Genomic DNA, 12554 nt, shown 5'->3' with positions numbered 1-12554 from the left:
TAAATAAATGAATTTGTTTCCATAATCTGAGTTGAGGTGTATATGGCACATTTTATGGAAACAAAAAGAAAGCTCTTTTCTGGCATGAGAAACAATAACACCCCATCTTTTCCTCCCCCAAATCAAACACAGTCATTACAGATAACAACAGTAAATCATGGTTCTATTTCTGCAAAAGTTAGAAATGTACAATTATAAATTTCATAATTCCCCAAACATAAGTCAATTACCTATTTGGCCAGCAATGACAGGAGGTCTAACAACTAAAAGTATCAGTTTATCAAGCAGAAGATGAAGAAATCGGACCACTGGTTCCAACTGAGATGAATTCAGTGCTGAAATACTGCTCTTCAGTTCATTTTCTAAGTTATTTTCCATGATTCGCATGTCTCCAATTCGGACTGGGAACATGTGTTCATCCAGAGCATTAACCAGAGCAAAAAACTTGTCAAGATAAGGATCCTAAAACAAAGAATGAACAAAAGCACTATAACTGGATATTCCCCAAACTTTGGACCACTAAAATAAAATAGCTCATATTAATCAGTAATACAAAAAGTACACAAGTATATATGGACATTGTTTCCAATTAAACACTACCTCTGTTCTCATTTATCATTGTAAAGTGGCCATTTCGAACGCTATTGAGTACTCAAGAACTCTGATATGAATTAAGTAGTTTTTCCCCCAATGTGAATCTGCCTAACTGTTTTAGAACTTAATTATTGTGCAGCTCTGTTAGTGCATGGCCTGTGCCCATTATTAATTTATTATCTCTCAGCTCCATCCAAACCCACCATCTTTGCCACGTTTTGTAACAGTGGAGCTAGACCCTTCAAACTGTGTTTCTCCTTTGCCAGCTGGCCTGTGGTCTGGCTCTGACAATACAGGGTGCAGGAAACAGCCTTCCTTCCTCCAGTTTGTTTCCTGACAGCGGCTAGCAGATGTGAATGCTGGGGCTCAGAGGTGAGGGACATGGCAGCAGCATTCACAACAGCCAATTTGGCTCATTTTGCTCCTCAGCAGGTGCCCTCCACACCACAGCAAGGCAGGCAATGTGTTCCTGCAGCAGTAGTGTTCCCACCTCAGGGGTCTGATTCTCAGCCTTCAGGATCCTCCTCCAGGTTTCTAAGTTCCTTTCTTATCACTTTCTACAACTGCTATCTCCATTACAATCACAGAATTTTCTTTTACCCCATTAGAAATGAATCACCTTTAACCCAGCTAACAATTATTTATATATAAATTGTCCCCATTCAAGTTAATGGCAGGTTCCATCTCCTGACTAAATCCTGACTGCTATTATTTAACCTCCTTCTACACTAACAGAACTACAGTCTTATTTAAAGTAATCATGTGCCCAGTCCCAGTGTAGGTGCTTGCTCTCTCAGCTGCTTTATGCCTCGTCATAACCATGTGTACAGTTCTGACCAAGAGATGTGAGCAAAAGTCTGTGGGAACTCTGGGAAGACTTTTACTTAGTTAACAATGAAAATAAATTTGAAGACAGTAATGCCGAAAATCTTCATTCACATTTATAGTTCTAATATTGTTCTATTTTGATATGTATGTTTTAAATAAAAAATTACTGAGTTCTAACTATATATTTCTCCAGTACATTTCACAAAGCTATAAGCAAAGTATGAAAACATCTGAACTGGAGAGTGTTATGCTAAGTGAAATAAGCCATACAGAGAAAGACAGATACCATATGTTTTCACTCTTAGGTGGATCCTGAGAAACTTAACAGAAGACCATGGGGGAGGGGAAGGGAAAAAAAAAAAAAAAAAGGGAGGTTAGAGTGGGAGAGAGCCAAAGCATAAGAGACTCTTAAAAACTAAGAACAAACTGAGGGTTGATGGGGGGTGGGAAGGAGGGGAGGGTGGGTGATGGGTATTGAGGAGGGCACCTTTTGGGATGAGCACTGGCTGTTGTATGGAAACCAATTTGACAATAAACTTCATGTATTGAAAAAAAAAAAGTATGAAAACATCCTAAGAAGGGCACCTGGGTGGCTCAGTCAGTCAAGCTTCCAACTTTCAGTTTTGGATCATGATTTCACAGTTCATGAGTTTAAGCCCTGCGTTGAGCTCTGCGCTGAAAGCATGCAGGCTGTTTGGGATTCTCTGTCTCCCCCTCTCTCTGTCCCTCCCCTGCTCATCTCTGCTCTCTCAAAAATAGACTTTTTTTTTAAAAAAACAACATAAGAAACATTATTGTCTTCAATTGATCCTTTAAAAAAGATAATACATGATGAAACTTACAGAATTACAAAAATTTATAAAATCTTGAGTATTAGTCATCAGGACTGTGAATGCCAAATGCCACAAAGTAGATACTTCCATTTTATCTTCCCCTACATTCTATAGATTCTAAATCATCTATATATTTTGCCTAAAGTCCTTCTTTGTCACTTAAGACAACACATGTATCTGCCTCCAAAAAACAAAGGTAGGAGTTAAAGATAAATACGCTATCAACTCTAAAAGGAGAAAACTAATAATGATTATAGGACTTTAAAAAACATGAAAAATACTGTATTTTTATACTTACTAGGATACTATTAAGGGAAAGAATATATTTCAACAGTATACTAGAACACCAATCTTAATCATTATCAAAAGAGTAAGGACTATAGGAAACATAGAACATACCCAGTATCAGAAAAGGAAAAATTCTCCTGGAGCCATTCTTTTACTGGGTTCTACCTGTATACTGCTAAATAAAACCTATCTACTACTGTTTTTTGTTGTTGTTTTAAAACTTAATATAGAAATGCTCTGTCTTGGGGCGCCTGGGTGGCTTGATAGGTTAAGCGTCCGACTTCGGCTCAGGTCATGATCTCATGGTCCGTGAGTTCGAGCCCCGCGTCAGGCTCTGTGCTGACAGCTCAGAGCCTGGAGCCCGTTTCAGATTCTGTGTCTCCCTCTCTGCCCTCCCCTGTTCATGCTCTGTCTCTCTGTCTCAAAAATAAATAAACGTTAAAAAAAATTTAAAAAAAAAAAAAAGAAATGCTCTGTCTTATTTTTCCCAATTTCACTGCAGAAAAGAGTTCACTAGCAAGGTTAAGACTGCTACCATTTGAAAGGACAGCTTACACAGTTGGTTGGCTCTTGCCTGGCATCTCAGAACTTGGATTTCAAGAGAGTTCCAACTGTTAGGGGATGATGGCTCACCATACCTAAATTGTTTGGGCAGACAATATGGTTTATGCTGAAAATGTGTTTTCCTTATGGTAATCAAGAATTCTGGTATGTGATAGCCAGCGGGTGCCTATGTTACAAGCCTACAGTAAAAACCCTGGGAACTAAGTCTCTAATGAATGAGCTTCCCTGGTATACATTTCAAATGTGCTGTTTCAACTCACCCTATGTGACCACTGGGAAAGGACTCTTGGAAGCTTATGCTTTGTTTCCTCTGAACTTGACCTCTTTTCCCTTAGCTGATTTTATTTTGTATCTCTCACTAAAATAAATCATAGCTATGAATATGGCTGTATGCTGGGTCCTGTGAGTTCTGCTAGAAAATCACCGAACTTGAAAGTGGCCTTGGAAATCCCCATGTACCACCCCCTCCCTTTTCAAGTTGGATTCCATTTTCAACACTTGCCTCTTCTCACTCTTACATTTTCTCCCTGGAAAAACACTCACCAGTATAGTTTCAGCTATCACATTTATTCTGTCACCTCCAATGCTAAACTCGAACTTAATTACAACTGCCTTGGGATATTTTTATCTGAAGTACATAGGCACTTCAAACTCAACAGGCTCAAAAATAAATTCACTATAGCTCCAGAAGCATCTTGATTATCTCCCAAATCTCTCTTAGCATGCTACCAAATTTACTTCTCTGATGTTTCCTATTTAGGTTAGAAATCACCATCTACCTAGACCCTCAACTCTATAGCATTAAAAGTCCTTCACAATCTGTAACTAGCCTAGTCTTCTATTCTCATCTATCACGATTTCCCATGCACTATAAATTACATTCACACCAGATTACTTGCCTGTCCTTGAATAAACTACTATCTCTTTGCACATGCTTTTTATCAACTGAGTAGCCCACTCTCTCTCTGTATGGTAAATGCCTACTTATCAATACAGTATCTCAGTTACCAGCAGAACAGACAACTCTCCTCTTGAAAGGATTTCGTTCATATATCTAACACAGTCATAAATTTTATTGTACTGTAATTATTTTTACATTTTCCCCTATTATACTGTAAGGTCTTTGAAGGAAAGTTTCTTTCCTTGACAGGTAACAACATCCACGACTTTATGGAGCTTACAGCCTAATGGGGAAAGAAACAATAAATAAATGCATAAGTATGTATACATACATACACACGTACCACACACACACACACACACACAGGAAAGAAAGCAAAAGTGCAAGAGAGTACAGGTAAGAGCCAGAAGCAGTAGCAAGTGCAGGTTAAGACGATATGGAATGATGGGGCTATGTTTAAAAGTCTCCAGGGGCGCCTGGGTGGCTCAGTCGGTTAAGCATCCGACTTCAGCACAGGTCATGATCTTACAGTCTGTGAGTTCAAGCCCCGCGTCAGGCTCTGTGCTAACAGCTCAGAGCCTGGAGCTTGCTTCAGATTCTGTGTCTCCCTCTCTCTCTCTGCTCCTCCCCTGCTCATGCTCTATCTCTCTCTGTCTCAAAAATAAATAAAAACTTTAAAAAAAAAAAATAAAAAAAAAAAATAAAAGTCTCCAGAAAAGGCCTAAGGTAAGCAGAAGCCTTGTTGAAAAGAAGTGCATGTCAGGAGCAAAGTATTCCACTTAGAGAAAGAGTAAACATACCAGACTTTGAGAAAAGCCTGGTATATTTCAGATCTATAGTGAGGAATATGGAGCAAATGATCTCTAAGAACCCTTTCTCTTAAATTATCTGAGTCTATGAGGAATAAAATGAGTTGGATGATGGTTTTTCAACTCTAATTCTTCAACACACCAGAAACTTAACAAAAAAAGTCACGTAATTGTTCAAAATGAAGTTGATGACATTTTGAAAAGCAAAAATTTTGCTTGTGTTGATATTAAATGACATTTTGTTGATTCCTTTAAAAAGTTAACTTCTAAATCTATACATTCCTGATATATAGTCCCATAATTCTTACAACAGATAACTACTAAAACTGACTTAAGTACTAGATAATATATTCTTCAAGTGAAAATTGATCATATAAATTATTAAAACTTACTTGTGTATGGATAGATGAAACAGCAACAACTTCCACATTAAAAACACCTTTGTGATTATCTACCCATTTCATGCCAGGTAGAGGAACCTGTAAGATATTAAATTTAATGATCACAGATACTTAAGTTGATAAGATATTCTGAAAACAAAAATTGTAACACCTCAATGAGAAAAAAAATATCACGGAAATATATTTTTACGCACTGTAAATAAATGTAAAACTTACATTTTGTTCTTATTACAAAATTATGTTTTCTACAAGAGAATTAAAAGACTCAAGGAGCAAAAAAGCAGAAAATATGCACTCAAAATGCTATCTTCCCAAAGATATATCCTTTTATATCATTCTAAATCTTCCTCTGTGCATATATTTATATACACCCTACCTTTGAATAAATATGTACAACATATAATGCATAATATAGAATATAAAACATTATTTTAAACCTGTTTTTCAAATATCACATTGTGAATCGCTTTTCATGTCAATAAATTCATATCTACAATATTTTAATGGTTTGTAATATTCTGGTTTTTTCTTACGAAAATGACTATTTTGTTTTAATGGAGCTGTAAAATATTTACAGCAACAAAATTCTGTTGTAAGGAATAGAAAACTTTTCTTTTGATGTAAATTGCTAGGAATGTTAATTTAAATTAGATCATAAAAAGTATTTTCAAAAAGACAGTCAGTACATTACTTCTCTCTATTCCTCCTAAGTACGGCTAAAAACCCTGAACATGATACACAAAACACTGAAAGGTGGAGATAATGCAAATGGCTAGTGACCTCAGGATGTGAGGAAATAGAAAGTAGTGTTTCCTTGGTTTTATTATTGCTTCACAGATCCTGGACTAGCCCCTAGAGAAGATGGCAACCCGGAAATGCCGAAAGAAGCGGAGAAAAACAAGCTTCAAGAGCCTGCTCTCTCTAATCAAAGCCAATAATTGCCCTACTCTGGCCAAACACATGGAAACAAGTTGCAGCCCCACTGCCCCCAACCCCGCCCTCCACCGCCACAGGCTGAGTAGAGAGCCCAGGTGTCCGTCCACCCTCGGCTGACTGTAATGAGGTGCCCAGATTCCCCTAACACATTGGGTGGTATTAGAAAAGACGGAGATGGAAAACCCGGTCTCAGTCCGGTGGTAACAAGTACCACCTCCAAATGGGTGTCAGTGGAATCCAAGCAACGAAGGAGCAGTACCAAGGTGCCCTTCCTCCTCGCATAGAGAGGTATCTGCGCAGGTCTAGTGGGGAACCTGAAATCCTACCTCTATCCAATAAGCATCCTCAACCCACTGCAAAGTGAGGAATGTGGACTTTTACCTGTGGCATGAATGTGGCAATAGCGCCTCCCCCTACTGCTAAAACAGAAGGCTTAAATAAGATCTGAGATCACAATAATACCCAAGATATCCAGGCTAGAATAAAAAAACCTCGCATCATACCAAGAACCAGAAAAATCTCAAATGAGAAAAGGCAATCAACAAACACTAAGATGACACAGGCTGGACAGATTTGACAAGGATGTTAAAGCAGTCATCATTAGAAAATAAAAAGCTGTAACAAGGAATTACAAATATCTTTGAAATAAATGACCAAAAATAGAAAGTCTTAGGGGAAAAAATGTTTTAGAGATTCTTTCCCATGGTTGCATTTTTTTTTTTACCATGTGTAGAAATGAAAACCAATTAAAATCAGTCCTCTTACAAAATGCAACACTATGTAGGTAAGAAATGCAATGTCTCTACTGAGGTAAGTAACACAGGTTTTGGAACTTTTGTCAAAGAAAGATGGTAAGGTAAACTGGAACTGCTCAAAGCCAAAAATTAGTAGTAGCTCTTTCAACCCAAAACGTTTGCTTTCAGCTCAAAAACATAGAATACACAAATAAAATGTGAACACATACTGCTTTAAAAATAGTGGTTCTTGGGGCGCCTGGGTGGCGCAGTCGGTTAGGCGTCCGACTTCAGCCAGGTCATGATCTCGAGGTCCGTGAGTTGGAGCCCCGCGTCAGGCTCTGGGCTGATGGCTCAGAGCCTGGAGCCTGTTTCCGATTCTGTGTCTCCCTCTCTCTCTGCCCCTCCCCCGTTCATGCTCTGTCTCTCTCTGTCCCAAAAATAAATAAACGTTGAAAAAAAAAATTTAAAAAAAAATAGTGGTTCTTAAAGTCTGATCTGAGCATGAACAGCATGAATATTACCTGGGCACTTGTCAGAAATGTAAATAACCAAGCGCCAACCCAGACCTCCTGCATCAGAAACTCTGTGGGGTAAGGTTTAACAGTTGGTGTTACAACAAACTCTCCAGGTGATTTTGATGCATGTGAAGTAAGAACTGCTGTCTTAAAACTCTTACAAGCAGTGCAGCAAATAGGAATCCCATAATAGTAGCAAACACTGCTTTAACACTTTTGATGTGGCACCATTCTAAATGTTCTACAGACTACTATCATCAACATAGCCCTTTATTATAAGCATTAATTATTCTCAACTTACAGATGAGAAAATTCAGGCACAGAGAATATTTAGTCGGCTCAGTCTGCCATAACAAAAGATCATACATTTGTGTGGCTAAAACAACAGTTATTTTCTCACAATCTGGAGACTAGAAGCCCAAAACCAAGGTGCAACATGGTCAGTTTCTGGTGAAAACCCCTTCCAAGCTTCCAGACCGCCACCTTCTCACTGTGTCCTCACATAGCCAAAAGAAAGAGTATTCTGATGTCTCTTCTTTTTAAGGCACTAATCATGAGGCCCACCCTCATGACCTCATCTAAAACTCATCTAAACCTAATTACCTCCCATCGGTCTCATCTACAAAACCTATCACATTGGGGTTGTATATGAATTTGGGGGTTACATATGAATTTGGGGTTTGCAGTGGGAAGATGAGGTGGGGAATGGGGAGACATAATTCAGTCCATAACAGAGAGATTAAGAAACTTATCTGAGGTTACACAACTAATAAATGGTGAGGCCAGAGTGAAATCCTGAAAATAACTATATATTACCTTTCAAAACTATATGAAATTTAAAACAACAATAAAAACTTCCACAATCCCTTACCCCTTTGAAGTTAACCTTGGTAAACTTGATATGTATTTTCCAAATTATTTCCCGCACAATTACTGATGTGTATCTGATATGTGAGTTTGGTTGTCATTATACTGTTTGTTTTTACATTTGTATTATAAACATCCTATTGGGATATTGAAATCCATATTACTCTTCTTAACTACTGTGCCATTGTATGGATGTACAAAAATTTAATTAAATATTAAACTCTTGGGGCACCTGGGTGGCTCAGTTGGTTGAACATCTGACTCTTGATTTCAACTCAGATTATGATCTCACATTCATGGGATCAAGCCCTAAGTCAGGTTCTGCACTGGTTGTGGGCCTGCTTAAGATTCTCTCTCTTCCTCTCCTTCTGCCCCCCACTCTCAAAAAAGATACTAAACTCTTCGGTGATCCATGTAACTTTCATTTTTGCTGATACCAATAGTCCTATAATTTTTTTCCTTCTTTTCAGAAAGAAACATATTTATTAAAAATATTACACAGTCATACACTGTCTACCTCCATGTTAATAGTTAAATACATCTCTGCTGACATGTCATGTCCTGACAATGCCTGATACAACCTGGTATGCTCTTTGTAAAAATGAGGACACAGATGTATCAAGTGCATTCAACTAATGTAGTTAAAACTAATGAGTTACTCAGGATGTCACAGATTTAATCAATCTCTAACCTAGGTTAGAGATACCCAGGGAACTCGGGCAAATGAGATATTAAAAATACTTTTTTAAAAGTTGGCTAGGGGGGGCGTCTGGGGGGCTCAGTCGGTTAAGTGTCCGGCTTCGGCTCAGATTGTGGTCTCGCGGTTTGTGGGTTCGAGCCCCGTGTCGGGCTCTGTGCTGACAGCTCAGAGCCTGGAGCCTGCTTCGGATTCTGTGTCTCCCTCTCTCTCTGCCCCTCCCCCACTCATGCTCTGTCTCTCTGTCTCTCAAAAATAAATAAACAAAAAAAAATTTTTTTTTTTAAAGTAAAAAAATAAAAGTTTGTTAGGTTACATCCTTTACTGCATGTCGGTGGTGGTTCACTGCAAAATGGCACTCAGGCTTTGGAATGGGAGTGACTATGGCTGGATCCGGCAAATGGGTTTGTATTTCACAGCCCAGAGCCCTCTCTCTCCACATGGCAGTGAAATGCCTGTCCTACCCCTGTGGGGGAGTGGGATGAGGAAGATTCAAAGAAATGGCCAATGTTTCTGTGGGGGAAAGAACACGGCAGATATTCATCACTGCCAAATGACTAATCACTTCGGGAAACTTTGGTCTCAACAAAATTTCCATTTTTTAGTTTTTGCTAATAACAACAATCCTCCAACTTTTTTATACTGAATTCAAACAACACATATTTACTGAAGTCTCTACACAGTTTTCTGGGTACTAGAGTTCCATTGTAAACATGTCTGCTCTCAGGGAGCTTACCCACCATTTCTTATAGAGAAAAATAAGGAAATAAATAAGGTAATTTCAGGTAGTGGTAAGTATTAAGTAAACAAAATAGTATTAAAAATGATGGAGTGTATCAACTGTGTGGTGGAGGAAAGGGCTGGGAATTCATGGAGTCAGACCTCTCTGAGGAAGTGCTATTTTATATAAAATTCAGATAATGAAGAGAATCCAGCCATGTGAAATTCAGGAAGACGAAAGAGAAAATTCAAAGGCCTAGAAGCAGGAAAATATTTGGAAGAAGGTATAAGTACAGAAGAAGGGGCTCAGTGATGGTAGAAGATGATGTTAAAGAGACAGAAAAGCTCAGATCATTCAGAGATTTGGAGGTCATGGAATACAAATCTAGATTATATCCTAAGTACAGTGAAATGCCAGCAAAATATATAAACATCACATATGATCATAAAGAAACACTAAAGCTTGGCAATATCATGCTGAATGAAAAAAGCAAGTTCCAGAGGATTCTATACAGCATAATAACCTTTTCATTAAATTCAAAATATAAGCAAAGTAAAACGTATTCTCTAAATACACATATACCTCAGTTATAAAGTAGGCTTAAGGGGTGCCTGGGCAGCTCAGTCAGTTAAGTGTCTGATTCTTGATTTCAGGTCAGGTCATGATGTCACTCATGGCCTTGGGACTGAGCCCTGTGTTAGGCTCTGCACTGAGTATGGAGCCTGCTTGGGACTGACTTTCTCTCTCTCTCTCTCTCTCTCTCTCTACCTCTCTCTCTGCCCCTCCAATGCTCACATGCACTCTCTCTCAAAATAAATAAGTAAACATTTTTTTAAAAGCAGTTTTAAGGGGTGCCTGGGTGATTCAGTCAGTTAAGCGTCTGACTCTTGATTTTGGCTCAGGTCATGATCTCACGGTTTGGGAGTTCAAGCCCACACTGGGCTCTAAGCTGGGCAAGGAGCCTGCTTGAGATTCTCTCTCTTCCTCTCCCTCTGCCCCTCCTCCACTTGTGTACTTGCACTCTCTCACTCTCTCTCTCTCTCTCTCTCTCTCTCTCTCTCAAAAAAGTTGTTTTTAAGAGGCCAGTTTTCAGGGGTGCCTGGGTGGCACAGTCAGTTAAGTGTTCAACTCTTGAGCTTGGCTCAGGTCATGATCTCACAGTTTGTAATTTCAAGCCCCGCACAGGACTCTGCAATGACGGTGCAGGGGCCTGCTTGGGATTCGGTCCCTCCCTCTCTCTGCCCCTCCCCAGCATGTGCTCTCTTTCTCTCTCAAAACAAATAAATAAACTTAAAAAAAAAGAAAAAGAGGCTAGTTTTCAAAACAACATGAATGCACTTTAAAAAAAAATGGTTAAAATGGTAACTTTTTATGTATATTTTACCACAGTTTTTTTAAATACTAGTATTTTTATAATTACAGGTTATTCTTATGTGGAATAGGGGACAAGCACATAAATGATGTGAATTATTATCACTGTTCTAGCTCTGGATTAGGTAGTAGATTCATGAGTGTTTATTATTTTATTAAATAAAAAACCAATAAATTGAAAAGCCTAGCTACACATATATGTGTAAACACTGCTGAGTTTTAAAACATCCCTTATGTTGATCTTTGCATACCTACACAAATATATTTGTAAGTTAAATACTCAGACATATAATTCATGAGATTTTTAAAGGGTATGTTTATTGTTTCATTGTGACATATTTCAGGCAAAAATAATCAAATAAACCTTTTTTTCTTTTTTTTGAGAGAGAGAGAGAGAGAGAGAGAGAGAGACAGAGAGAGGGAGAGAGGGAAGGGCACAGGGAGAGCGAGAAAGAGAATCTCAAACAGGCTCCAGGGCCAGTACGGAGCCCCACAAGGGGCTTGATTTCAAGACCATGAGATCATGACTTAAGCTGAAATCAAGAGTCGGATGCTCAACCGACTAAGCCACCCAGGTTCCCCTCAACCAAGTCTTAAAAGTCCAGGTGATTATGAGTGCCCCAGGATGAGTACGACAGTCCCATGGACAGAAAAATCTGGTGACAGATTGCCATGCATGCCCATGCATCAATCGATGAATTTTATAAGCATGAATTTGTTATCTAGACCTCAATAAACACTGACCCTGAAACCTGATGACACCAAACTGAGGTAAATTCTCCAGAATACCATTAACAAACACTGTTGAAACACATTCATTGATTAGGCTTTTCTCTCAACATGATTCCTACAGTATTCAACAAAAATGAGTGCAATTTTGGACATTTTATGTTTGAGATATCCTGGCAAAGGTATCAATAAGCGTTTTAACTTACTAGACAAATGAAAATGGATGAGCAGAGATGCAGATTTAGGATTCATCAACTAACAGCAGGAGTCAAGAGCATTGTGATTTTTGTGCAAGTTGTATACTACATCACTCTAGGAGTACTGTTCACATAAAAGGCAGTCAGTGGTCCTGCCAGAGAAGAACGCTTACAGATTCAGAGTGAAAAAAACATGAAAATTCAAAGGGGAAAACAGGTTAAAACCCAAATGATATGAAACAAAGCCACACAAAGGTTTACCTTCCTTTTTACCCAATTTTAAAAAGAAAATGATCCCCTTATGATTGAAAATGATCGAGACAAGTATCATAAAGTAATAGTGTGCTGGTTACAGAAATTTGTTTATTACTATGTAAACTTAGATGGCAAGCTTCACATTCTAAGGCCCAAAAACCAGTTGAAGTTAATACATATTGGGAAGGTCTCTGACCTTCTGAATCAAAAAGAGCTCCACCATAACTAGGAAAGTAGATACAAAATTGCATGAAGCAATGATCTGTAAAAGCTGAATGTTTGTTTATTTTATGTATAATTATTTTTTATTT

The 12554-nt window shown here is 38.4% G+C and overlaps 1 protein-coding gene across 9 annotated transcripts in view; it reads right to left on the bottom strand.

Moving 5' to 3' along the window:
• Window positions 1-12554, bottom strand: part of DOCK7 (dedicator of cytokinesis 7) — a 230239-nt gene that overhangs the window by 89204 nt on the left and 128481 nt on the right. For all 9 annotated transcript variants that reach the window (XM_047869911.1, XM_047869912.1, XM_047869913.1 and 6 more), the window contains exons 19-20: window positions 5210-5296; window positions 231-462 (exon numbers count right to left, since the gene is read on the bottom strand). In XM_047869911.1, coding sequence (XP_047725867.1) covers window positions 231-462; window positions 5210-5296 — 319 coding nt within the window. The remainder of the gene's footprint in view (window positions 1-230; window positions 463-5209; window positions 5297-12554) is intronic.

The sequence above is a fragment of the Prionailurus viverrinus genome, chromosome C1 (assembly GCF_022837055.1).
Source record: "Prionailurus viverrinus isolate Anna chromosome C1, UM_Priviv_1.0, whole genome shotgun sequence".
NCBI classification, from domain to species: domain Eukaryota; kingdom Metazoa; phylum Chordata; class Mammalia; order Carnivora; family Felidae; genus Prionailurus; species Prionailurus viverrinus.
Note: the sequence above shows the minus strand (reverse complement) of the source record. Positions and strands in the feature narration are given on the sequence as shown.